This window comes from Clytia hemisphaerica, unplaced genomic scaffold, assembly GCF_902728285.1.
Source record: "Clytia hemisphaerica strain Z4C2 unplaced genomic scaffold, Clytia hemisphaerica genome assembly, whole genome shotgun sequence".
Lineage (NCBI taxonomy): Eukaryota > Metazoa > Cnidaria > Hydrozoa > Leptothecata > Clytiidae > Clytia > Clytia hemisphaerica.
This window is the reverse complement of record NW_027103621.1, coordinates 39,998-66,155: the sequence shown is the minus strand read 5'-3', so window position 1 is coordinate 66,155 and position 26,158 is coordinate 39,998. Positions and strand designations below refer to the sequence as shown.

Genomic DNA, 26,158 nt, shown 5'->3' with positions numbered 1-26,158 from the left:
TAATGAAAATGTTTGATTAAAAATTAATAAAAAATATATACCCTTTTTTGTCTATATTCTAATACTTCACAGAATAGGTTAGAAATAAAAATAAAAACGTAACAAAATAATCAAAACGCTACCACATGCTAACATATTTAGAAGATGTGTCCCCCAAAATCTAAATCTACCATCAAACTTTCTGCAATTCTATTTGAATTTTATTTGGACAGCATTCCAAAGTCAAATTTTTATTTCAATCAAAGTTGTATCCTTTTTAATATTAGAGGAACATTCAAAAACTTTGGATAAGCTTTTATCTTAGCAAAACAGATCAAATTATCAGTACTAAACAATATGAGAGAAGATACCTAATTTGATGACCTTTCCACTAGGTTCCCTTGTATTACACTAGGTTTATAGTACGTCATTCAATTAAAAATCGACTTTTTATCTCATAGTTTAACATTAATCACTTTTTCATCCAAAAAAATTAAATATAAATCACTATGATTAAAGTTTTCAACAATTGTTTTTCTTTGTATAAAGTTCAAGAAATATTTTGAAAGAATTTCATTATTTATTTCATCCATATAACTCCAATCAGTAAAAAATCCATCGCTGGATGGAAGTTCGACAAGTTTAAAGCCAGGCCGAGAACTATTTCACCACCATACAAAATAATCAAAAAATTTAAATCCATGCTGACCCTGCAACACAACATAGGACAGCTTCCACTCCAGTCCTGAACCAAAAATTATCAAAATGGAGGATTTCATACCTTGAGTGAGTAGTACGTCTTGCAATCGAGCACCGGTCCTCTTGTTTATGATCCGAATTCTTCAGTTCTCTCTTCAATAGGTTTGAATTCGAACGAACCACGGCCGTCCATGTATAAAACGTACTAAAGAAGAAAATCGCTCATTACAATTATATAGACACGTATGTTGAGAGCGAAAGAGACAGTGTTCTGGATGGAAATATAATTAGTTTATTTCCCATCCAGGAGTCTCGAGTCTAACTCTTCGGGCTTGGAAGTCAATGATGGAAACCATGCCATTGTAATAAGAGTAATTAGAATTGTTTCCACATGATAGCAAGGAATGAACTACTTATAAATATACTTACTTCGTGGTATTTCCACAGTGATTTACGATGAGATACGGTGAAGAGTGTGATTCCAACCTAAGAAAATAAAATAAAAACATTGAAACGTTTTGAAAGTATTTGTTGTTGTTTTTTAAGCTTAGCGTTTTTCTGGAACCAAAATAGCACGTTCATATATTTGCACTTTTGAGGACGGTGGAGTGACGGAAACGATTTGGAATAACCCGCAGTTCTGACCGAAAAAGCCACTGATTTACTGTTATCCTCAGTCAATCAGGATCTAACCAAATCAAAACCTAACCATCCCGTTGTAGGAAAACACGCGTAGATAAAATTCGATAATAACAGTAGTAAAGTGATTTTTCATTTATATGCGGTTTATATTTTTTTTAATTTTTCACCGACAAAAGGAACTTAGATTAGGAGTAACTACAGAGATTAGACATCACATCCCACAACATTCAAGGAGCCCATCCCCCCCCAGCGGTAACTCTGATCAATTTTTTCTGAGAATTTTTTTGGCTTCAATCACGATAACGAAAACCAGCAAATAAAATGGCTGATCACGCATCCCTTTGAAAAAGTTTTGACCTCTCGTCCCGCAATCACGAAAAAAAATCAAAATCACGTAATCACGCAAATTGCTTGGGGGCCTCTTCAAGAATAGTCATAGCTGCTCATATGGGAATCATTATTTTATTTATCTAATTCTTTCTGTAAATTTTAAAGACTTGTTGATTTTAGTAATGTTTGAAATTAAAATTTTTTCAACTTGATCAAACTTGTGTGTACCCAACTGGCACACAACGTTGTTTCAACGTTCATCTAACGTTATATGGACGTTGTGAACGTTAGATAAACGTCGAAAAAACGTTGTGTGTCAGTTGGATAGCTGATGATTGTTCTACATTTTTCAAAAAAAAGTTTTGACTTATGTAATTTTCAAACAAACCTCTTTGCAATGCGTATACATGAATCCTTCAACGTCTACACTGACTGCACTTGTACATTCGTCCAAAATCGCAAACTGCGGTTTGTGGTAGAAAAGGCGCGCCATCTGAAAAGAAAAATAAAGATGAATGAATAATTAAAAATTAGAGCAGTCTAACGGAAGAAACATTGTTTTGTCCTTCTGATATAGAGAGTGTTCATTGAACAAAACCAAACCATCTAAATGAACGACAAAAAACGACAAATTTCCTAGAACCTGGTAAATCTGGTCTAGGTGCGATGAAATTCCTAAAATATTTATCAAATGCTCAGCAGCCACACTAAGTGGATTTAATTTCCACGAAATCTTGTGGATCTTGTGGCCCAAATGGTATCGGAAAAATGGTATCCATATGGATATTGTGGCCTCAATGGGTTAAAAATTTTCAATCGTGTCTTCAACATCATATTCAAAAACAAGCAATATGCTGAATGGACCTACCTAATGATTAACATCAGATGAAAATAAGAAAAAAGTGACAATAATTGTACAAAAATTCAGAATGGAAAAATAAAGCTTATGTGTTGAATAATGTAAAATGGTAAAAAGGAATGTCCCCAAATACGAAAATCACTTAAACCATTCAGACCCAAAAAACCTTTTAAGCTGTTTTTGGCCCAAATTTGCCCAAAAAAATTTTCCTTAAAAATCTGGCTCCGTCACATTTTGGGCATTGTCATTTTGCATCATTGTGCAAAAAATCAGAAAAAAATCAACATTGAGAAAAGCTATATTTTCTTATTTGGTTAAAGGGAATTTCCCCAAAATACGAAAATCCGTCTTTTAAGGCGAATAAGAATTTTCCAGGAAAAAACACTTCAGCCATTCTTTAAAGAATCTTGCCCTCCATCTTTGTACAAAAAATCAGAAACAAGTAATGGCAGAATTTTGCACAAAGTCCAAAAAACCCTATTTTTAGGCAGTTTTTGGCCCAATTTGCCCAAATATATTTTTTTTCGAAAATCGGGCTCCGACACATTTTAGGCATTGCCATTTTGTATCATTGTGCAAAAAATCAGAAAAAAATAACGAGTCAACTTTGAGAAAAGCTATATTTTCTTATTTGGTTAAAGGGAATTTCCCCAAAATACGAAAATCCGTTTATTAAGGCGAATAAGAATTTTCCGGGGAAAACCACTTCAGCCATTCTTTAGAGAATCTTGCCCTCCATCTTTGTACAAAAAATCAGAAAAAAGTAATGACAGGATTTTGCACAAAGTCCAAAAAACCCTATTTTTAGGTAGTTTTTGGCCCAAATTTGCCCAAATATATTTTTTTTCGAAAATCAGGCTTGGTCACATTTTAGGCATTGCCATTTTGTATCATTGTGCAAAAAATCTGAAAAAAATAATGAGTCAACTTTGAGAAAAGCTATATTTTCTTATTTGGTTAAAGGGAATTTCCCCAAAATACGAAAATCCGTTTTTTAAAGCGAATAAGAATTTTCCGGGGAAAACCACTTCAGCCATTTTTTAGAGAATCTTGCCCTCCATCTTTGTACAAAAAATCAGAAAAAAGTAATGACAGAATTTTGCACAAAGTCCAAAAAACCCTATTTTTAGGGAGTTTTTGGCCCAAATTTGCCCAAATATATTTTTTTTCGAAAATCGGGCTCCGACACATTTTAGGCATTGCCATTTTGCATCATTGTGCAAAAAATCAGAAAAAAATGACGAGTCAACATTAAGAAAAGCTATATTTTCTTATTTGGTTGAAGGGAATTTCCCCAAAAATACGAAAATCCGTTTATTAAGGCGAATAAGAATTTTCCGGGAAAAACCACTTCAGCCATTCTTTAGAGAATCTTGCCCTCCATCTTTGTACAAAAAATCAGAAAAAAGTAATGACAGGATTTTGCACAAAGTCCAAAAAACCCTATTTTTAGGTAGTTTTTGGCCCAAATTTGCCCAAATGAATTTTTTCTCAAAAATCGGGCTCCGTCACGTTCTGGGCATAGCCATTTTGCATCATCATTTAAAAAATCTGAAAAAACTAATGAGCCAATCCTGAGAAAAGCTGGTAACAGACGGACGGACGGACGGACATGGGTTAATTTATAGAACCTCCACCGGGGCACCCGGCGGTAGGTCCAATAAAGAGACTTCATTCATATGCACCTGTTCAAGATTGATCTAGCGCATGTCTTAAACAGGCTGAATACAATGATATAATTTTTACTATAAATAAATACATCGAAGTGGCTTATGTTGCTGTAGCATACTACAAGGTGAATAACAATTCTTAAGTCAGCAAGATTGAAAATTACAATTTCAAATTAGATAAGCTTATAGTGTGTCAGGAGTAGCCTCTGTATCACATAAAAGAAGTCAAGACAAACGTGTTGTTTTGCATTTTGAAGCTTTATCAATTTCCAAGAATTTTAAATTTGGTAAACCACTTTAGGCCATAAGATCCATATGGATATTAAATTCGTACACCTATTTCGGCCAAAGAATCCATATGGATACCTATTGTCAAATGATGACAGAGGGTGTCAACACCAATTTTTTGCCAAAAAAGGAGTTAATGGGGGTGAAAGTAGCCTATGGTCAAAATTTCATTTTTTTTGCTCAATGCTTTCTTATTTCTGCCTATAAAGGGAGGTAGACTCTAAGTTCTGTAGTAGGTGCCATGTTGGATTACTTACAGCGATTCTTTGTTTTTCACCACCACTCAATACATCAATCCAGTCTTGCTCGGAATCCCATCCTCCTTCACGTTCAAGGATGTACCCCAAATGGACCTGAGACGAAAGGAAGAAAGCGTGTTTAATATAGCAAAAGGAATAAATAAAGCTCAGGCGGTAGAGAAGAAAAATGAAGATGAAAAAAAAGAAGTTTCTTTCTACCCCGCCAAAAATGAAACTTTGAACCTCGCTTTTTTCACATCTCTTTTGAATCAAAAGTTACAACCCTACAAAGTGTTTATTGGTAGGGCAGGGCCCACGCCATGAAATTGAAAGTGGGGGAGGCATGGCCCCTTGGTGGCGCGGGCCCTATAGGCATAATATAAAGTTCTTGTTGAAAGTGAACTCAGACCATCAAAGCTGACACAAATGTCAAAAAGTTACTTTAACGGTCACCTAAAGTCAATATAACATCCATATATAACGTTAGATAAAAGTTTAATTAGCGTTCATGCCGGTCTCCACTTTCGCGCGCGAAATGGGCGACAGTTCTTTTCTTAACCTTTTTTGCCTGAAGAAAAGATTACGACATAAAAGTTTCGCGCGAACAAAAAAAAAACTGAAGGAAGTTCTACTTTCTTCATCCGTTACGTCAATTTCGACCGATGGAATTGCTTCATTTTCCAGCCAACCAAAAATGACCTTACAAAAACTCAAATTTTTTTCGCTATGTCGCGCGAAAGTACCAGTTTTTCTAGAGTAACAACTATCCAATAAAAACGTAACTAAACGCCAGTCCGTACCTTGTCAAGGAAATCTTTCAAGTGCTCATCATTGTAACCTTTGCGTTTCATATTTCCTATGGTGTCAGGGTAGATGACTTGATCCCGTAATGTACCGATTGTCATGTACGGACGTTGTGGGACGTAGAACAATTTTCCGGCGTGCGGCTTGGTGACGGATCCTCCATACGACGGCCAAAGCTCGAAAAAAGATTAACATAGTTAAAAAAGTACAGTTATGAAGCTATTTAATTACAAACACTGGATATAATACGAGTTAGATTTTAGTATAGTAGGGTTCGAGAAAACATGTTATGTGTAGGGAATTGAATGTTGAAACTAGTAATTTCAAACTTCAACCAAAATCCACCGATCATCCACGAGCCTCTAATGATTTTATACCAAGTTCAGTCAAGACACTTAAGTCTGATAAATAAAGTAAATTTTAGACCTTGAGAAGGATATTGCCAAGGAAAAACATTACAAGTGTTATTCTAGGCTTTTTGTTTGATTTTCATATTAATTTCTTGGTATGGTTAAGGAGTGTTCAAATGAGAAAAGCTTCTTTTGAACATCAATAAGAAAAAGAAATACCTCTCCCAAGACACGGAACAAGGATGATTTTCCGCAACCATTGGGTCCGCACACCAACACATTGCGACCAGCTTGTACTTCAAATGACATATTCTTCAACAACACATCACCATTTGGCGTCACCAAAGGCACGTTTTCGAATTTGATGAGATGATCTTTTTCCATGATCATCGAAGGCATGGCAGTCTCCAATGATAAATGCTCTTTTTGCGAATTCTCGTCTTCATCTAGGAGAAATACAGTGGAAACTTCTATAGCTCGAATGTCTCCTTAACTCGAACAAGTTTCCTCGCCCCTTCAGTTATCAATGCCTTATAAACCTTACTCCATAAGAAATTTTCTTAACTCGAACAAATTTTTTTTCCCCGTGTTGGTTCGAGTTACAGGGACTCCATCGTAGCGTAGTTAAGAAGAAAAAGGTTACTTTTGAGCTAGAAAATATGCTTACTAGGGAAAAATATAGAAGCTTAACAAAATTTTTAAACCTACCATATCATTCCCTTAGAAAATATCTTTCCAACAGTTTATAATATCAGTGGATATATCACGGGAAAGGACCATCGCACTGATAGCGACTTTCTGTTGTATCATTGAAGGTAGAGAGTCTTGCCACCACCCTGCCTGTAGGTGGTTGACATTCGAACACGAACTATTGCGGTGCAAGTCTGTGTTCAAAAGCTTCACACTACCAATCGGCAGAATGTTAGCGAGACACAGTGATAGCCTTATCCAGATGGTATACATTCGAAAATGTTGGAAGTTTTTTAGCGCCTTACCAAGAAGAGCAATTAGTTTTGATTACCCATGATTCATTTCGACTGTGAAATGACCTACAAAGTATAAGATACCTTTATTCTTGACCTGTGCGCGAACGAAATTGTTAGCTTTCATGTCTTCAAGTACTTTCATTAGCATCACAACTCGGGTGGTGTAACTGAAAGAAAAATTATTGTGATCAATAAGCTTCTCGTCTATAGGTGTTCAAAATGGTTGATAATTGTCTTTCATCTCGTCTTTAATACACATATTTCCATAAGAACATCCAAAATTTTTGAAGCCTTCAGATGTTCTTAACTTTTTGGAATTCAAGCCTAAAAATGTTCTTCTTAACATGTTCTTATTTTCAACATTTTTTGAGTATTTTTGTCCATTTTCCTAAGAAATCGGGTGCTTCAGAGCCCACAAAGCCTTAAAATGTTCTTAACTTGTTCTGAATATTTTGTCCACCGAAACCTTATGTTCTTATATAGTTTGTGCTTATAGAAAAAAACGTGTATTAAACCCTTTTGGTAAAAGTTTCATGCTTGAGTTCGAGTTTACTGCGGCAATATCGCATACAGTCGAATGCTTGAGGAAGCCATTGCATTGGCATGTTTACAGATACTTAATACCGACAAATGACGTCATTCTATCCTAACAAACTCAAACCCAAACCCCATTTGCCGTAAGAATGGATAGGTGTATTAGAGAGAGAGAGAGAGAGAAAAAGAAGCGGACCATAATAACTTAACAACTACATGTTTTTCAATAAGAACAAACTATATACAGTTGAACTCATGTAATTCGAACTCCTATAATTCGAAAACTCACTTAATTCGAACAGATTCTGTGGTCCCCTCAGAATTCACCTTGAAAGCCTTACAAGAAAACTCCTATAATTCGAACCCATGTAATTCGAAAAATCATGTAAATCGGACAGATTTTCCGGTCCCACCAAGAAATTGAGTTTTTAAAGCTGACAAACTCGACATTAACTCAGATTAACTCGACATTTTGTCAATCAAACGTTCTCAATCGAAGTTTTTGACGTTCAAATTATTGTTTGCCAATCGAATGTTTTCTTTTTTACATTTGATTGGAGCTCGTCCACTGCTTTTGCCTTCCATTTCTTATCAAGACAAGGTCGGGAAAAGAAAACATAAAGAAGTCACTTTAAAAACGAAATTTGAAGCTCTCCATAATTTAGTATTTCATTATTCTAACTGGAAAATACAAAAAATTGTTCAAAAGTAAACCTGGGAAAGACTTTTTTCATCGAATTAGGTAAAAAATACGAAAACTCATCTAGTTCGAAACTCATGTAATTCGAAAAAATTCTCAGTCCCACGAGAATTCGAATTACATGAGTTCAACTGTAAGAACATAAGCCTTCGCTGGCCAAAATGTTTAGAACAAGTAAAGCCTTAAAATGTTCTTACATTTTAAGGCTTTGTGTGGACTCAAAAACACCCAATTTCTTAGGAAAATGGTAAAAAATATTCACAAACTGGTCAAAATAAGAACATGTTAAGAACAGTTTTAGGCTTAAAACTCAAAAAGTTAAGAGCATCCAGAGGGTTCAAAAAATTTTGGATGTTCTTATAAAAAAACGCATACTCTCAATTATACGACCGTTTCGAAAAATAATTTTAGCACATTAAAATTGAGTAGACTCTCTTCTGCAAATGCCCACACACAACAATAGCGAAGTGAAGAGGTAAAAAATATTATCAAATGTATATATATATGGATACCCTGAGAGCTTTGTCATTTCACGTCCGGCCAAGGACAGCCTTCCCAAAGCTTCTGCCATACGTAGAACAATACGACCGGTGGTATAATAATCCTGGTAAGTGAGAACATGCATAACATAAGATGAACACGTGTTGTGTACAATAGCGAGTTTATGTATTCGAGAAAATTCGAAGGATACGGTATAAAGCAAAGTTGACATGTCCCCAAAATCGCCGTCCACTTTGCTCGAAGACGGTAAAAACACCAAAATACCGTCGTCTGTTTAGAAGATTAAAGGCGATATAGAGCCGTACATCAACTATCGACTTTTTTTTTCGTCGACTTTAATTACCGTCGGCCTCCGATATCCTCCGATACATAAACTCGCTATTATGAAAACGATGGAAGGTTATCAGGGGAGAGGCGGCATATTTGGTTAAGGCAGTTTGTTTAATATTGTCTGGTTATGAACCATTAAACTAGGTTTCAGTTTTGATGCTAGATGTCAGCAGATTGAACTTTTGTGATTAATTGATGATTATGATTAAAATGACATTAAAGGCTTGGGGACACGAGAAGTTTTTTTTCGCGTTGGTGCAATGCAACAATATTTCATTTCCCATCCAGGAGTCTCGCCTCTAGCCCTTCGGGCTTGAAACTCAATGGCAAAACCCTGTTTCAACATTTTCTCGAACGCACCTCCTCAACGTAGTGGGTACAGACTATCTCTGGAATAGCCCAATAGAGTATAAGCTCACCACTATATCAAATCTAAATTCAAAATAAACTTACCTCCATGATTTCGAAACTTTTCATACTTTGATGTCTGTCATTTTGTCCCAAGAAGAAAACAGCAACTGAACTGAAACCAACAACGGTTGCAATATCTAAAATACAACAAAGAGACTGGAGTTATTTATAATCCATGTAATAGAGTAATATGTATGTTATATGATAATATGATAATTGTTTTGGGGGTAATATCAATTCGTCTCTCCTTTTGTTTTACTTATTTCCTATTACTGACTATGTTTCAATTAGTCGTGTAGCATGCTAGACTTATGTTTTCTAAAAACGACCACCTTTATGATAACAGAGGCGCAAAAGCCCGGGGACGGGATTTTTGGGAGATTAGTAGCCCTTAAAAATGTAGTGTTTGTATCGAATTCTTTTCCTCAAAATTGGCAAAAATAAGCTAAATTTTGAAAAGCTAATCTTTAACTGAGCGTACGGTCGTTTTTAAATCACGTGCCTGTCAAGAAAGAAGAATTATAAAAGCTCTATCGACTTACAAAATAGTCGAACGAGCGTAACACACTGGGCTCAAAAAATAGAATTGAAAAAAAAATACCCCAGATATTCACCAAAGGAACAAGTGTGCAAAATTTCAGCCAAATCTGACCATTTTTAAAGTCTCCAGGCCAGACTGCCCTAAAATTTTTGTGACAGACAAACAGACAGACAAACAGACAGACAGACAGACACATTGTCAGATTGTAGTTGAGAAAAAAACTAAAGAAAATATTGTTCAAACTTACATTTGGCAATAACATTGTCAACGATTCCAATGGCAAATTTGAAGTTCAGTACGTCCCTTAAGTGATCAACCTGGTAGGGAACGAATAGATTGAGTTATTCAAAGGATCCAGAAAGACATTAAACGATTTATCCAACATGTTTTTTTCTTTTAGCGTACATCCAAAATGTTTGAAGCCTTCGGATATTCTTAACTTTTCGGGTTTCAAGCCTTAAAAATGTTCTTTACATGTTCTCATTTTCAACCTTTTCAGAGCATTTTTGTTCATTTTGCTAAGAAATAAAGTATTTTAGAGTCTGCAAAGCCTTAACCTGTTCTTAATATTTTGGCCGTCGAAGCCATATGTTCTTATATAGTTTGTTCTTATAAAAGAAAACTGAATCAGTAAAGGAAGATAGAGTCTTCTATCACCATGTTTCCCTAACACCCTGGCTGGAAGTGTTTGGGATTCGAACTTGCGGTGCAAGTGTGTGATCGAAACCCTCATACTACCAATCGGCAGAATGTTAGTGAGACACAGTGGTAGCATTTATGAATTTTACATAGCTCATTGGACGCCAATCGAAACTTTGATCATCAGCCTGTTTGTACACGTTTTTTTTTATAAAAACAAACTACATGAGAACATGAAGCTTCGATGGCCGAAATATTGAGAACAACATTTTACAGCTTTGTGGACTCAAAAAGACCCTATTTCTTTTCGGAGAATGCACAAAAATGCTCACAAAATTGTGAAAATAAGACCATTTTCAGAATAATTATTAGGCCTGATACTCAAAAAGTTAAGAGAACCCGACGGCTTCAGAATTTTGGACTTTCTTATTGGCGCAGCAGCGGGCCTCTCATTCGCATGTCGCTGGCCGTGGTACTGCATGTCCGTTTTTAGGCTTCTGCTCATCCTCTAGCGAAAAAAGTTTCTTATAGAGGCTGCTTAATACTCGGTAGATCCTCTTTCCCAGAAAATGCCGCTTTTCGCCGAATTTCGGCGAACAACCCTTTTTAGCTGGCGAGTGCTTTTGATGATGAATTTGTGAAGGAACTCTCCCGGTTACGATTTAGATTTTTCATAGCCTGTAACAAACTAAAAACAAATATTTTCATTATTGATAGCGATATTAGAAATGTACGTGCTAGTTTGATACAGGCTCGCTTGATTGTTCACATTTTGAATTCAACATGGCTGCCGAAGCGAAGTAGAGATCTTCTCTTTTTTGGAGTTTATTTTGGTTTTTGGAAGTTATAATTTTAGAGTTAAAAGCTTTGTATGTGTAAATTTATGTTCAGTTGTATCTATGGAATGCATCAAGGGAAAGTTGTGTCTCAGTTGCATGAATAATGATTCAAATTAAGATTTTTTGTTTGTTTTGATTTTGGCTGATGTTTTGGTTACAAGATCTTGAATTTTTTTCAAGTTTCAACAAGTATTGTCACTTTGGAGCCTACAATAAAGCAACAGGTATGTCAAATCTACTTTGTTCTTTGTTAGAGAGCAGGATTCTTTGGTTTCTGGAAGATTTCTTAATTTTTCAAAGCTACTTTAAAAGAGTTTTAAAGTCAAATTTTTTGTAAGTTTTTTCTCAAGTTTTAGCCATCAAAAACTGACTCTGGACAAGGGTTCATACCTTTAGCTCGGCCTTCTTGGTATATCATTCTGAAAAGCATGAACCGTGCAGCTGTGATTAAATATTTCTCATATTTTTGTCGGTTTCGAGAACTTTGGAGGGATTGAGTTTTTGTTTTGACTTTTCGCAGGCCCGAAAGACTCAGTCAGACTCAAATATTAGAGGAGATGATTTTAGTTGAAAGTACTTAGATGTCTTGGTGATACATCTTTAAATTGGAAGAAAACTTAATAAATTTTGTATAATATTTTCTACATTTTTAATGGTTTCAAGGTATAAATTTTCTCTGATCTCAAAACCCATTTTACAATGGTTTCTTCTTTCAATTTTTTTGTATAGTTTCTTTTCCTCAACAAGAGAAAAAAACCTTATTCAATACTATTATAGGGATCCCATAGGGATGCAAGAGGATTTTTTCATTTATTAAATTGTTTATTTAGAACAGAGTGCTTTCTTTTTTATGGATTCTTTGTTTTGATCTTTTCTCTTACCTTTTCTCTGACTTCCTGTACAATGTGAGATTGAAGTCAGAAAGCTGATGTTTATAGAACTCAAAGATCTAGGCTTTTTCATAAAATATACTGTTTTACATTTTTTCATAATTTTTTTTATCCAGACTCTCTTACTGTTATATAATAAGTCAAAGTGAAGACAGAACATATTTTTGTGACTTTGTCTCTTTTTTTATTTTTATTATTTTCTGACTCGCCATATAAAACTCGTCCCTTTCCGTAACTCGCCAAAAAAGGTAAAATCGGTCACCATAAGAGCCACCATAGCGGGAAGGCAAGCCGTACACTATTAAGCAAACCTATATAGGAGATATATCTATAGAGGTTTGCGAATCAAACTAGTCCGTTTGAAGAAGGAAAGCTCTGTCAATTCAAGTTTATTTTGGAAGAAACGCCTTGTGTATGCATTGCGAACAGGCATTGGACTACTGCTACATGCCACTTCAGTTTCTTGTTAAATAAATAATAAAAAACAGCATAAAAACACATTTTTTTGTGAGATGATGCAAAACTTTTTTGAATATTTTAGATGTTCTTAGCTTCGTAAGTTTTAAGCCTAAAAATGTTCTTATCATTTTCTTATTTTCACCACTTTCTGAGTATTTTCCTTAGAATTTGCGTGTTTTTGGGTCTGCAGAACCGTCAAATGTTTTTAACTCGGCCATCGAAGCCTTATATAGTTTGTTCTTATAAAAAACAGCGTATATATAACTTACAAGTCTCATGAACGACTCTCTCATAGTTTTCTTTTCACGTTCTTGGCCTTGATAGAATGCGATTTCCTCACTATGGAAAAAAAGGGAACATTAATTTAAAACACTTCTATAGATACATTGCCCGGGGGGGGGCACTCATATGATCTGGTCTACGTCATGTACCTCGCGCTTAAGGGTGGGGTTTTTCAGCATCCCAAAATGCACTGTAAGGGTGTGTTTCTGTGAGATTCCACTGCAAGGGTCGAATCAAAAACAAAATAAAAATAATTGTTAAAAAGAAAGGTTTTTACTTCTCTTTTTTTTTAAAGTTTCAATTGTCTTATAATTACAGCTGACAAGAATAATTTTCTCAGTTTTTCTTTGAAACAGAAAATTTCCCAAGCTTCTTCTTTCACGCAGATTTACAGCTGAGAAATATAGTGCACTATGATGGTTGGGTAAATCAAGAGAAAATGCACTGAAAGGGTACGATTTTGAAAAGCAGATTTTGCGCGGCACATACCGTCGTTTCGAAATCGAGTGCCCCCTCCCGGGATACATTAATACCATATACGCAAAGTCAAGAGAACTCACACATATATAAGAACAGATTTTGCCATTAGAGTAGAACCTAATCAGAGATTTGTGAAATCTCACCCCCTCGCGAATTTTCACCGCACATAATGTGACAGGAGAGATGATCATAAAGAAAGTTGAAATCTTGCAAACTCTGAAATAATGACGGACAGTAATTCTATAAAGAATACCCTATTTCGATTTGGTATTCTCGGCATCCTGACATGGTATTCTTTTGCCGAAAGGTTTAGCTTTGAATTTTAAGCCTTTGAGAACTAGGAATTCCCTGATCCACTTAAGGTGGTAGTTACCTAAGATTGAAAAATTACCTATATCATTCCTCTCCAAGGGGAAATTAGCCCTCTCCTTTGTAGAGCTTTAGCGTAAAGCGGCCGTTTTTCTTAAGAAATTTGGAGTTTTAGAGTCCGCGAAGTCTTAAAGTGTTCTTTGCAAGGGATCGTGTAAAGGTCTTTACATAAATGAAAAATTGAGAAGTGAATTTTTAAGAAAAGTGCACAAATGAATTTCTTTCTTAAGGCTTGTGGACACGAGAAGTTTTTTTCGCGTTGGTGCAAAGCAACATGCTCCATCCATCCAACATGTCTCCACCCCATTTTTCTTTTATTAACATTTGTGCTTCTCTCAGTTTTGTCCCAGGGACAAAATCAGCGTGTTTTTGGGGTATTTACCTCACTTTTTGTCCCATGAAACAAAAAAAAGAAACCATGAGACACGTACTTTTTTTTTCTTGTGTTGGTGGGATGGAGCATGTTGCATTGCACCAACGCGAAAAAAACTTCTCGTGTCCCCAACATGGCTTGGCAGCAGGTTTTAGGTGCCCCCTAAGAATTCAGGTGACCCCTAAGATTTAGGTAACCCCTGGTTGCCAAATATTTTAGGTGACCCCTAAGCCAATGACATGTCAAATTTTTTCGAAAATCCTTTTCAAACTATCAAACAAATACAACAGTTAGTTTAGCTTATTGCTAAATAGAATAAAATGCCCTAAGAAATAAGAGATTTAAGCTAAGTAGTACTGAAGGTTCATGCCAGATTATCAAGGTTTTGTAAGTGATGGTGAAGATCCCTTGCCATACAGATTTTTTATCTTTAAGTAAATGCAACAGGATTAAAGAATTTTTACAGATCAGTGCTGCAGGAAGCATTTTCATATTAGGGGGGCTGAAGTTTAGTGACACCACGAGGGCCAACCATGGTTTGGCCCGTGAGGGAAAATTTTGAAAATTTGAGCTCTAGATTGCTTGAAAATGCACTCAGAACATGCACTTATAAGACAATTATGACAAATTAAAAAAGAAAAACTTTGCATTTTGCAAAATAACCATTTTTGAAAAAATTATTGGGGATATAGCCCCCTTGCCCCCCCTCCAGTTGCTACGGCACTGCAGATAATATATTAGATACCAAATTGTCAGTTTTTAAGCATTGCTTAGATTAAAATATAAGATGAGAAAGTGTCAACCTATGGTCTGGTAGGCTGCTTATAATTCAATCACCAAACATAGAATCTAGCCCCCAGGTCCATCTGAAACAATTTAGGTGACCCCTAACATGGTTAGTCCCCCCTAGCCCCCCTAGGTACCAATTGCTGCTTGACCTTTTAGCCCCCCCCCTCAGGCCAGGGGGGGGGGTTCAAGCCATGCCCAAGCCTTTAATCAAATGATACTGTGCAGCATGAATTTGTATGTGTAGGGGGGGGCTGTACTTTTACAGTATGACGGGATTGGCCCTTTTTTAGTACGGTATTACGGGATTTGACGAAAAAAAAGACGGGAAAACGGTATTTTAAAATCAGACGGTGACGGTATTTGGCCTTATTTTTTGTCATTATGCCGGTATTTGAACCTGTACAAACCGGTGTGACGGTGTTATCATATTTTTCAATTTTCAGGATTCCGGGATTTAGCAAACATTCTGACGGGAAAACGGTATTTCGAACCCTTACAACCCCCCCTGTGTATGTATAGACGAAATTTTTTTTTCAATTCAGAAAAGCCAATTTGTGTTCCGTAGCGTATCTAATAAAAACTCAATCAATGAGATCGCTTTAGGGCAAACCTTTTATATCTTGTTTTTCTATAAGAACAAACTATATAGGAATATAAGGCTTTGATGGCTAAAATATTAAGATTTTTATTAATTTCTTAGAAAATCGCACAAAAATAATTACAAAACAGCTAAACCAAGAACATTTTAGGAACATTTTTAGGTTTAGAACTCAAAGTTAAGAACATCCGAAGCCTTAAAAATTTTGTGGATGTTCTTATAAAGTGTATAACTTAAAAAATGAGTTAAAAGACAACGTTAAAAGAAAATCGAGTCATTTATTCCTTAATCGATTCTCTTTTAGAACTAGATGTAAACCCAATTATAGGTAATTACCATTTGCCATTAGCTTGAAACTGCGTTTCTTTCATTTAAATAGTAGTCCCAGCTCATATAATTCAATTTAATTACACTATGTGCGCGTTCACACTGGAAAGTTTACCTAATTAGTTTACCTATTCATGATGGATGAATACACTGGTTTATTACAGCTCTTTGTAGGTTTACGAGATCTATTATAACACGGTAATTGATTTTGCTTAAGGCTTCTCATTGGTTGATTTTTTATTGAGAGTTTCGATTTCACCTGTGATTGGTTGATATTGGTATCCATACATCACTTCGTAAACATATTTGTTCTAATGGTTTTACTCATTAACTGCATTCATCTTACACATCAACAACACCGTTTGCACTATTTCGAAATGCAATTTGGAAATCTTGATCTTGAGGGGCGCAAAATTCGTGTAGGAGAGCAGATTTTTATGACACTTTAATTATCTATTTATATAAAAAGATGATAACTGTGTCATAAAAATATACTCTCCTACACAAACTTTGCGCCCCCTTGTCTACGCCACTGAGGGTCAACCAGCATTTAAGGGGTTCGCTTTTTGTTTTCATTAATTTTTTTCTGGCCATTTTACAGCATCTTTCTCGTTTCAGTTGTTCTGTCTCCCAGGTTTATGAGTAATGGATATCGCAACCTTTTAGATTTAGAGCCAAAAGGTCTATTATTCTTATTTTCAGCTGTTTATGAACAGTATAGTGTAATTTTCTAGGAGAACATGGATATTTTAGAGCCTAGAATAGAAAGCCTTCAAAAAGTTCTTAAAATGTTCTTAAAATTTTGGTATTTTATTCTGATTTACCTTGTTCTTATAGAAAAAAAAACAACGCGTGGTCTAAATACACATAATTGGAGATGACGAATAATGAAAAATCAATAAAGATTTTTAAAATTCTAGTTGTAATTGTCATACTATCTTTTTTGGTTGTGACGTCATCATACTACAAAGAAGAATTACGTGAACTCACCCCGCACATCAAATGGAGGACGAACTTAGCTACGTAAGTTACATTCTCTTTCGTAATTTCATGGTTGATTGAAATTCGATTGACTTTTTTGCTTACATTAATTTGTAATTTCCCGCGAACTTGTAATTTCCCTCCTAGCTTTTGTAATTACCCTCCAAAGTTAAGTTTCCATCGTTTGGAAATTCATCACCTTTTTCGAATTTCTTGCTAACGCCGAAGGCTTAAGTAAATGAAATACTATCCAATCAAAACTCGATTCGCGTTTCTATGACTTTTTTGAGAACTCTCTTTAAAGTTTCAGATTGATTTCCAGTGTTAAGTTGACGTCTTTCAGAATTGTTAGAATTTCAATCCAAATCACGAGATTAAGCAGGAATTCCATGCTTGTTTTCGTGAAATTCGGGATAAATTACCCTCGGTCAAATTTCGAAATGTTTTAAATTTCCCTCGTTGCACTCAGGAAATTTCAACCCTCATAACCATGAGATTACTAGTACTAATTCACGATATGCACAACTGGAGAGTCTTCAGAGAGCTTTTGAAATTTTCCACTTAAACAATAGAATAAGTGACGTATTGGGTGGAACAAAAACAGAAAAGTTGCATAATTTCGTGAAGTCATTGGAGTGGTGCATATCATGAGTAAGAACAATTTTTATAAGAACAACGAGACTCAAAATTCTCTTAAAAAAGAATAATTTATGAACAATGCTGAGCGAGGAAGTACTGGATTTCAAGCAATTTAAAGGGATTAAAAATAATTGCAAATTATAAAAAAATAGATACATTTTATTGTGAAAAATCTTTACAATTTCTACTGTATAAGGGGTCGACCAGATGATTTCCAACCAGATGAGTTCCAACCAATTGAAGTTTACAAGCAAACATGGAAAGGAGATTGTCCATACCCAAAATATGTTGAAATTGAGAAACTGGAGAGACAGAAATGGTTTCCACGATATTTACATCATCTGCAGAAAGTCAATTTGACCGGAAATGACAAGTATTATTGGAACGATAAATGTGTCAGGTAGCAATTTTTCTTAATCCAAGTTAAAGGTTTTATTATCACATAAGTGTTCTCGTTTCATACACGTTTTTTTATAAGAGCTATAATATAAAAATAGCTAAAAAGTTGTAAAATTTCCAAAGCCTTCGGATGTTCTTAACGAGTTTGAAACCTAAAAATGTTCTTACAGTGTTCTTATTTATATCATTTTATTTGTCGCGATTTCCTAAAAAATATAGTCCACAAAGTCTTAAAATGTTCTTAACTTGTTCTTAGCATTTTGGTCATCGAAACCTTTTGTTCTTATACAGCTTATTCTTATCAAAAAGAAACGTCTATTAAAAATGATTAATAATCTACTTTCATCTTAACTTTATAGATGGTGGCACCCGAACCCAAAAAACCCATGGCCCTTTTATCCACATCGTAAAAAATCGTGGAAGCCCGCCGTCCGACCAGGCCCAAGTTTTATCCGTCCGAATTGTACTTTCGGACAAGAGCTGAAACCACCGACAAAATGTTTAAAAATGCACCAACGATTATGGGACGAGTTGGATAAAATGGGAGCTATTTATTTCCCGAGAAGTGGAACAGAGTTGGGTGTTTTAAGAGCAAGTTCTTATTTAACTTCAGACGGTGATATAGACGTACATGTTGATGTACCTCAGCAAATATTATACGATCGATTAAGTAAGGTTTTAAATGGAATATCGAGGTATAAGAATCCGAATGTCTACAAAAATGCTGAGATACATATGTCAGTCAAGGGCTGTCCACAAGTTCATATGGTTTTTAACGATTTCATGGTTGATGAAATGATGGAGGAAGGAGGTACAAGACCAACCCTTAAATCTGTATGCACATGTTACATGGATTCTGAAAAATTATCATGTCATAAAGATGCTAAGAGCCGTATGTATGCTCAGTACGGACCTTCATGGTTTGTACCACTTCACGTCAAATACTTAGATGCTCCACACGGTGCACATGTAAACAAAAAATGTAGAGAAAAACTCCAAAGCCTGTTGTCACCTGATGGATTTATCTACGAAAAGGCCGTTAGAGATCTGGATCCTAGTATTGTGTATGGCGAAGATGAGATGCAGATGATTTTAGCGCAATTAAATATACTTCATTACACGATCAAGACAACACTAGAGCATAAACGCAAAAAATATAAGAAAGGGTATTTCTTTTTTAACGCCAAAGAAAATTAATTAGATATTGTACTACTGGTCAGAAAGAAAATGAATTGAACGAAAATAAATCATAGAGTTTCTAAATGTTGATTACTTTATTTACCCCCCCCCCCAAGGGCTGGAATGAGTCTAAACTATGAATCTTATTGGCTCTTTTCGGAGTTATTTTTTAAGACGGCTTTGATATTTCTACCCAATTAAATAATATTATAAATTATAAATGTGTTTAGGAGAAGATAATTATTATCAATTCCTTTAATTTACATCTCAAAACAAGTTTTCTTTATAAGGACATAAGGCTTTCATGGCCAAAATGTTAAGAACAAGTTAAAAACATTTCAAGGCTATGCGGACTTAAAAACATCCGATTTCTACAGGGAAATGGGTAAAAATGGTCACGAAATGGAGAAAATAAGAGCATTCTTAGGCTTAAAACCCAAAAGATTAAAAAATTGGGCAGTAACATATCATAGTGTGCAGAGGGGTCCAGCCCCCAGCATTTTTCAGGGGGGGAGCTAAGGAAAATAGCCCCCGGCTAAATTCTAGAAACATAGCCTCCACCTTCACAAAGCAAAATATCAAAGAAATTTTGCATGCAAAATTTTTTTTCAAGAAGGATAAAACCTTCCCCACAGCATGGATTTTTAACATAATTTAAAATATCTTCAACCTATCAGCTCTGCCCCCAGCTCTATTACACTCAGCCCCCTAGCAAGCTAGCCCCCAGTATTTAAAAAAAAATACGGCCCCAAATTAAGCAAAAATGGTATAGCCCCCCTAAGCTCAGGGGGGGGGGTGCATTCTATCAGAGGAATGTAAAGAGATGGAAAAACAGCTTCTTGAAAACAATGGAAAAACGGCTCGTCATATACCAGGTCGCTTGCCCTTAAGGGAGTTTATGTCAAGTAAATAGGTTTCTTTTGTTGTCGCTATAAAAAATCTGCATAATTAGCGTGTTGTGACAAAATTCTTTTGTTTCAAGCCTGATTATGCGCAAACTTTTAGGGCTTATATTTTGGGAAAGCTTCTCCTACGAAAAGGTACCTATATCTTCTTGCTCAGAATTTCCTAGCGATTCTACTGATATAACCGCATCATGACCACACCATAACATGGAAAGCTAGAGCTCGAGAAAATCATAACTTCATCTTGATTTTACTCGAATTCTGACAGTTTTACAAGAACCAATTTAATATCATTGCGTTAAGGTATGTGTTCACCTTTCTTGACACATTCTCTTCAATTGATCATATCTTTAGAACAACAAATTTTTATATATCAAAAGTATATATTTTCTGAAAGTCAATAATATTCTCTTTCTAATGGTAAAAGTTTCAGCTGAATTTAAAAAACTGGGCAGGGTATAATTAAAATCTTAAGAATTTTAACCTTACTTACTTCAAAGAAGTTAAAGTCACCCATAGCTTTTGAATTTTGAAAAAATAATTTCGATGCTATGTTCCCAATAGATTGAACTAAAAAAGTGTCTTGTGATTTTTTTTGGGATTGACTTTAACTTTTTAAATCCTAAATTCTGTAAAACGAAAAAGAAAATTTAAATGTGATTTTTTTCAGTTATCTGTAAATTGAGGAAAAACAACTCGGTTAGAAATAAAATCCTAAGACACTTTTTAAGTTTGATCTTTTGGGAATCTCATAAAAAAAGAATGAAGTCGATTTTTTTCTACATCAATTTGAAATTTTTAACGAGATGATTGCTGTTTATTTGAGAAATCAGTGAAATGTGTCAAAAATATTACTATTCAATACTTTTTTTTATAAGCATAACGCTTATCATAAGCATGATTCTTAAGCATATAATAAGCATAAACTATGCCTGGATGCTTTGAGAACTTAAACAAGGCTCGTGGCCTGACCAAGGGGCATACACTTGCTTATAAAAAAAACATGTAGAGGTGAAAATGAACATCAGCTGAATTCTCTCTTTGGTCTTTGTTGTTTCCGAAAGAGACAATTATTTGAGTAAATAATCCATCATAAAACGAAATGTTTTGAAATTTAAATGGTTATAACTCTGGATCAAAAAAAGATTTCAAGTTCGCGATTTTACCAAAATGAAATCCAGTAACTTTTCTTCCACTTTGACTGAAATTTTTTTTTTTGACAAAAAATCGGTAAAAAGGTGTACACATACCTTAAGAATTTCTTTTGCTATACATTGGTAAAAATATTGCTCCTTATTCTTAAATATTGTACTAGTAATCGGCAAAAAAGGAAAAAAAAATTTCATTTTTATCTTCAAATCATGTAGAAGTCGTCAGATTTGTATGGCGAGCCGTCTTTTCTGGACTTCAATTTTTAATGACCTAATCAACGTTTTTACAATAGAATTTTCAATAGAAGTGATCGTTGAACTTTGAGTAATCAGAAAAGCTGTATTTCCATCTCTTTACATTCCTCTGGTGGGATCTGTCTATTGCCCGGAGCAAAATCTCAAAATATTTTTGCCAAACTATAACGAGATATTTATTTAAGTTACAAGTTTTTTACTTTTAGTAAGAAAACAATGGAATTTCAACGTAAGAACCGTGTCAGAACCCATTTTCAAAAATTTCAAATATTGATATCTTGATTTTGAAGAAAGTTTGAAGTGACAAGAAGCATTCCTCAAACTTTTTGAGAAAAATGTGCACATTTTTCTATAAGAACATCCAAAATTTTTGAAACCTGCATATGTTGTTATAATGTTTTAGGCTTTCTTAGGCATTTTCTTAAAATGTTTTTATGTCACCATTAAAGGAGTATTTTGGATCAATTTCTTAACAAATTGGGTGTTTGGGTCTAGTCTTAAAATGTTCTTAGCTTGGTGATATATTTTGGTCAAGTTGTTGTTCTTATCGACCACCTTTGGGCGTTTTTAACCGTGTAGATATATAAGTAAAATCTCGTTTTTAAATTGAAAAATTTTTTGACTCGCTTTACCCTTGCGTATGTCCAGATTGATTACTGTAATGAAGGCAAAGTGTTAATAAAAAAATAATAACAAAGGTAAATTGAACATATCTTTTGTTTGAAAAGGGTGTGACCAACAATTTTATTTTTATTTTCATAATATATTTCGGGAGATTCTTCCCATCATCAGATTTAATATCTAAAAACAAATATAAAAACAGTTTAAAAACAGTAGAAAATTCAAAATATATACAACTTCGTAAAAAACATCCTCATACAACAACCTTCCCATAAATACTAAAAACATGTTTAAAAAAAATCGAGAAATCAAAAAATTAGAAACCAATACATAAAGCAAAACGAAAAATTAAAAATGAATAAAAGAACAATTATATTTTTAGCACTAACGTGCGGCTTTTGTATTCGTCCTTTGTGTTCAATTCAGGTTTTAAGTCTTTAATAAACAAAGCTTCCAGTGTCATTAAGTGTTGTTCATTCTTTGATGACATACCAATTATAGAGACATCCTCAAGGGATATTTCTCTACCACAATCAATGAAATGTTTTCCCACTTGACTCCTTGTGTGCTCCTTAAAGCGTGTAATCAGATGACGAACGGTTTGTCCGACATAGCGTTACATCGCGGACATTTAAAGAGATAAACTACACTGCTTCGTAGATGCTTTTCGACCTTAGGTTTTAATGAAGGTAGGATCGTTTTTAACTTGCGTGTGGTGAAAACAACTTTGCATGGTGCATTTAATTGCCTTAGCAATTTTTCGAATTTATCAGAAACTTTTCCACGGTATTGAATATAGAACTTTGTGAGATCGTTATCATCTTCTTCTTTTTTCTGGTTTTTCGATGATTTTATTGAGCGTCTTCTCAATGATAGGATCATAAAAAGATCGAGGATATTGATTGTTTATCAAGATTGTTTTGGCTTTTTCTAAACTCTCGTGAAAAGATTTCCAAGAGCTACATGCCCGGTAAATACGTGAATCATTCCCGAAACAACAGCTTTTTGTACCTAACTGGAGCAAGTGCTAGAAAATTCATCATTAAACCTGTATCAGTTCTTTTTGTGTACCAGGTAGAAGACAGTTTTCGCGCGTTACGTTGAATCAACATATCAAGAAAAGGAATGTTACCGTTATGTTCTCTTTCTTCTGTGAACCTTAATGAAACATGTAGCGAGTTGATGCTTTCAAGCTTTGTAGTGGCACTAGTTCTCAAGATATCCATAAGGATATCATCAACATAACGTTCATAGATCATTGCCTCTCCTTTGATTGTAGGGTCGAACTTGCTGAGCCAACCATTAGCAAGCATCGGTGCAGGAGGACTACCCATCGCCAACCCATTTGTTTGTTGATAGTAACCGTTGTGTGTGAGCATGAGTACATCGCAACTACAAATATTTAGCATCTCTCTAAATGTTTCTTTATCAACAGGAGGTTTTTCGTATCTACCAGAAAATAATAATTCGGTACAATCATCGATAGCTTCATTGACCCGTACATTAGTGTAAAGAGACACAATATCAAAACTTATGATTTCGTGACCTTCGGGTAGTTCAATTTCACTCAGACCCGACGAAATGCTTTGAGATGAGGTGCCGATGTTGCATTCAGGGACGACTTTTAACCAATCTGCAGTCTTTTTGGCAATTTTGTAATACGCTGAGCCTGGCATTGACAATACTGGGCGTAGAGGTATATCATCTTTATGTACCTTGGCTAAACCATATAATCTGGGTGGCTATCTTTTCTTTATTTGTCGTTCTTCAAAAGAATCTTTGTTTTAATTCGGTTTATTTATCTTATTTTTTTACACCAAATCTGGACTCTTCCTCTCTTTTATCCATGTTTATTATGGTTAGTTCAGTTTTAAAGGAAGAAATTTTGGCGGGAATTTAATTTGGCGGATGGACGAAAAAACTAAATTTGGCGGTCGCTTAAAAATTTAACCTTAAGATGACGTCAAAACAGCGAAAAATAGCAAAAACATCTTAAAAGAGATCATATTTTCAAAATGTTTAATTTGGCGGGAATTTAATTTGGCGGATGGCGGAAAAAAGAAATTTTGGCGGGAACTTAATTTGAAATCCGCCAAATTTTCTTTCCGCCAAAATTTCTTCCTTTAAGGTAAATTAATTTACTTTCTCGAATTTTTACTTTCGATGTTACCTGTCGAGTCTCCTGTCCAGATCTAAGCAACAGCCAAAGGTCCGCATCGTATATATTTGTTATAAAAATTTACGGGCCCGACCGACCCTGAAATTTCAAAAATCGAAATAAAAATAAAATTGATTTCGGCAGTACATTTTATTTTCATTGCTTTACAGACTAACAAATTTTCAAAATACTTGTAGTTTTTTCAAGGTTTCGAGAATTTTATGTTCAATTTTTCAATTTATCCATGAATTTGAGCGATTTGTGTCTTTTTTTTCTATTTCGCACTTTTGTCAAGGGGAAGTAGTTTTTGCTGCCTTTTTAGGAGATTTTATAGGTGAAATTTTACTCTTATTTTTATTTTTTTCGCCGCCGACCCTCTTTTGGTAAGCTTGGCCNATAACTTCATCTTGATTTTACTCGACTTCTGACAGTTTTACAAGAACCAATTTAATATCATTGCGTTAAGGTATGTGTTCACCTTTCTTGACACATTCTCTTCAATTGATCATATCTTTAGAACAACAAATTTTTATATATCAAAAGTAACATTAACTGATTTCGAAATGCCGCCACGTGAACAAGTTCACGCTAAAACAACACGATTTGAAAGACTGACGTCAATTGTTCATCGCGCAGAATTGATGTTGCAATTTTTGTCATCTATAAAATGAAGTCGTTGCATTGTAGTTTTTTCAAGGTTTCGAGAATTTTATGTTCAATTTTTCAATTTATCCATGAATTCGAGCGATTTGTGTCTTTTTTTCTATTTCGCACTTTTGTCAAGGGGAAGTAGTTTTTGCTGCCTTTTTAGGAGATTTTATAGGTGAAATTTTACTCTTATTTTTATTTTTTTCGCCGACCGACCCTCTTTTTTGGTAAGCTTGGCCCGTAAAACAACAAATTAAATTGGCCTCGCCTAACCGTTAGGAAAAAGTGAAGATTCTTTTCTGATGAATACTACAATATTAAGCAGATATTCATTCAATAGGTGAAAACCTATTGAATATCTGCTTAATATTGTATGAATTCGACAATAGATTTCTTTGATAAATAACAAGACCGACAAAAAAATCAAACTTTGAAAGCAAAATTTGAAAAAAAAAATCTACCGTGGTATAATAGCCATGGTATATGAGGAATTATTCACTGGCTGTTTGTGCTTACAGGTATATAATAATAAAAGATCTTTTTCATCACAAAATGATCCTTACATCAATGGCTCAAAACAATGTAATTTGTGCCTGACAGAAAAATTTCACATTATGACGTCAGAACTTGACTTAATTAATAAACGTTCGGAATTAATATCCAAATGCCGTCATGTAAATAAATTTCTTCTCAAAAACTTTAAAGCAGTCCCACCGGACTAACTTTTAGCATTTTTCATACATTTTTTACAACCTTTTTTATTGCACCAATTATCTCAACTTTTTAACATTTTCAGCTTTTTATAGCCCTTTATACATACATCAATTTTTATTGCACCAATTATCTCAATTTTTAAAACATTTTTCAGCTTTTTTAAATGAAGAGAATTTCTTAATAGGTTCATTTTATTTTGTACATTTGAAAAGTGCAGTAGTAGCACGAAACTCGGAGTAGTGTACTTTTTATTTTGCGATGAAAGATATATTTTAATATTTTACTTGGCTCTGGTTTCATTGAGCACTCTGCAACATCAATCACAAACAATACTTGATGAATACTACGGAAAGTTTTCTCTCCTTTTTTTGAAGTGGTCGCCAACAGTGTGTTTGAAACACGCTGACCTAGTAAAAGTTATGTTCTTATGAAATACGTGTATACTTATTACATTCTTGGGTTAAAGGTTTTGCTTTTAAATAAGAGTGATATCGTTTGCTTATTACATTCTTGGGTTAAACAAAAGTGCCTTTTACAAAGGAAAAATACCGTGAGATTGGGTAACTTGCATCAGTGGAGGCTAACATGCATAGCCCTCAA

The 26,158-nt window shown here is 34.6% G+C and overlaps 3 protein-coding genes across 3 annotated transcripts; 1 reads left to right on the top strand and 2 right to left on the bottom strand.

Annotated features, from left to right (window-relative positions):
- Positions 1–40: 40 nt before the first annotated feature.
- On the bottom strand, positions 41–20,360 carry LOC136802309 (ATP-binding cassette sub-family D member 3-like). The gene is made up of 12 exons (XM_067059026.1): positions 20,327–20,360; positions 12,960–13,029; positions 10,111–10,180; positions 9,365–9,459; positions 8,593–8,684; positions 6,928–7,013; positions 6,080–6,306; positions 5,507–5,686; positions 4,725–4,820; positions 2,039–2,143; positions 1,108–1,164; positions 41–883 (listed from the first exon to the last, which is right to left on the bottom strand). The coding sequence occupies exons 1-12, from the start codon at positions 20,338–20,340 to the stop codon at positions 806–808; spliced, it is 1,170 nt and encodes a 389-aa protein (XP_066915127.1). The 5' UTR covers positions 20,341–20,360; the 3' UTR covers positions 41–805.
- Positions 16,747–19,205, top strand: LOC136802308 (uncharacterized). The gene is made up of 3 exons (XM_067059025.1): positions 16,747–16,931; positions 17,725–17,928; positions 18,287–19,205. Exons 1-3 carry the CDS (start codon positions 16,786–16,788, stop codon positions 19,122–19,124), a joined length of 1,188 nt encoding a protein of 395 aa, XP_066915126.1. The 5' UTR covers positions 16,747–16,785; the 3' UTR covers positions 19,125–19,205.
- A 2,661-nt stretch (positions 20,361–23,021) lies between the features above and the next one.
- Positions 23,022–23,714, bottom strand: LOC136802273 (uncharacterized). Its single transcript, XM_067058987.1, has one exon. It carries the CDS (start codon positions 23,712–23,714, stop codon positions 23,022–23,024), a length of 693 nt encoding a protein of 230 aa, XP_066915088.1.
- Positions 23,715–26,158: the final 2,444 nt, after the last annotated feature.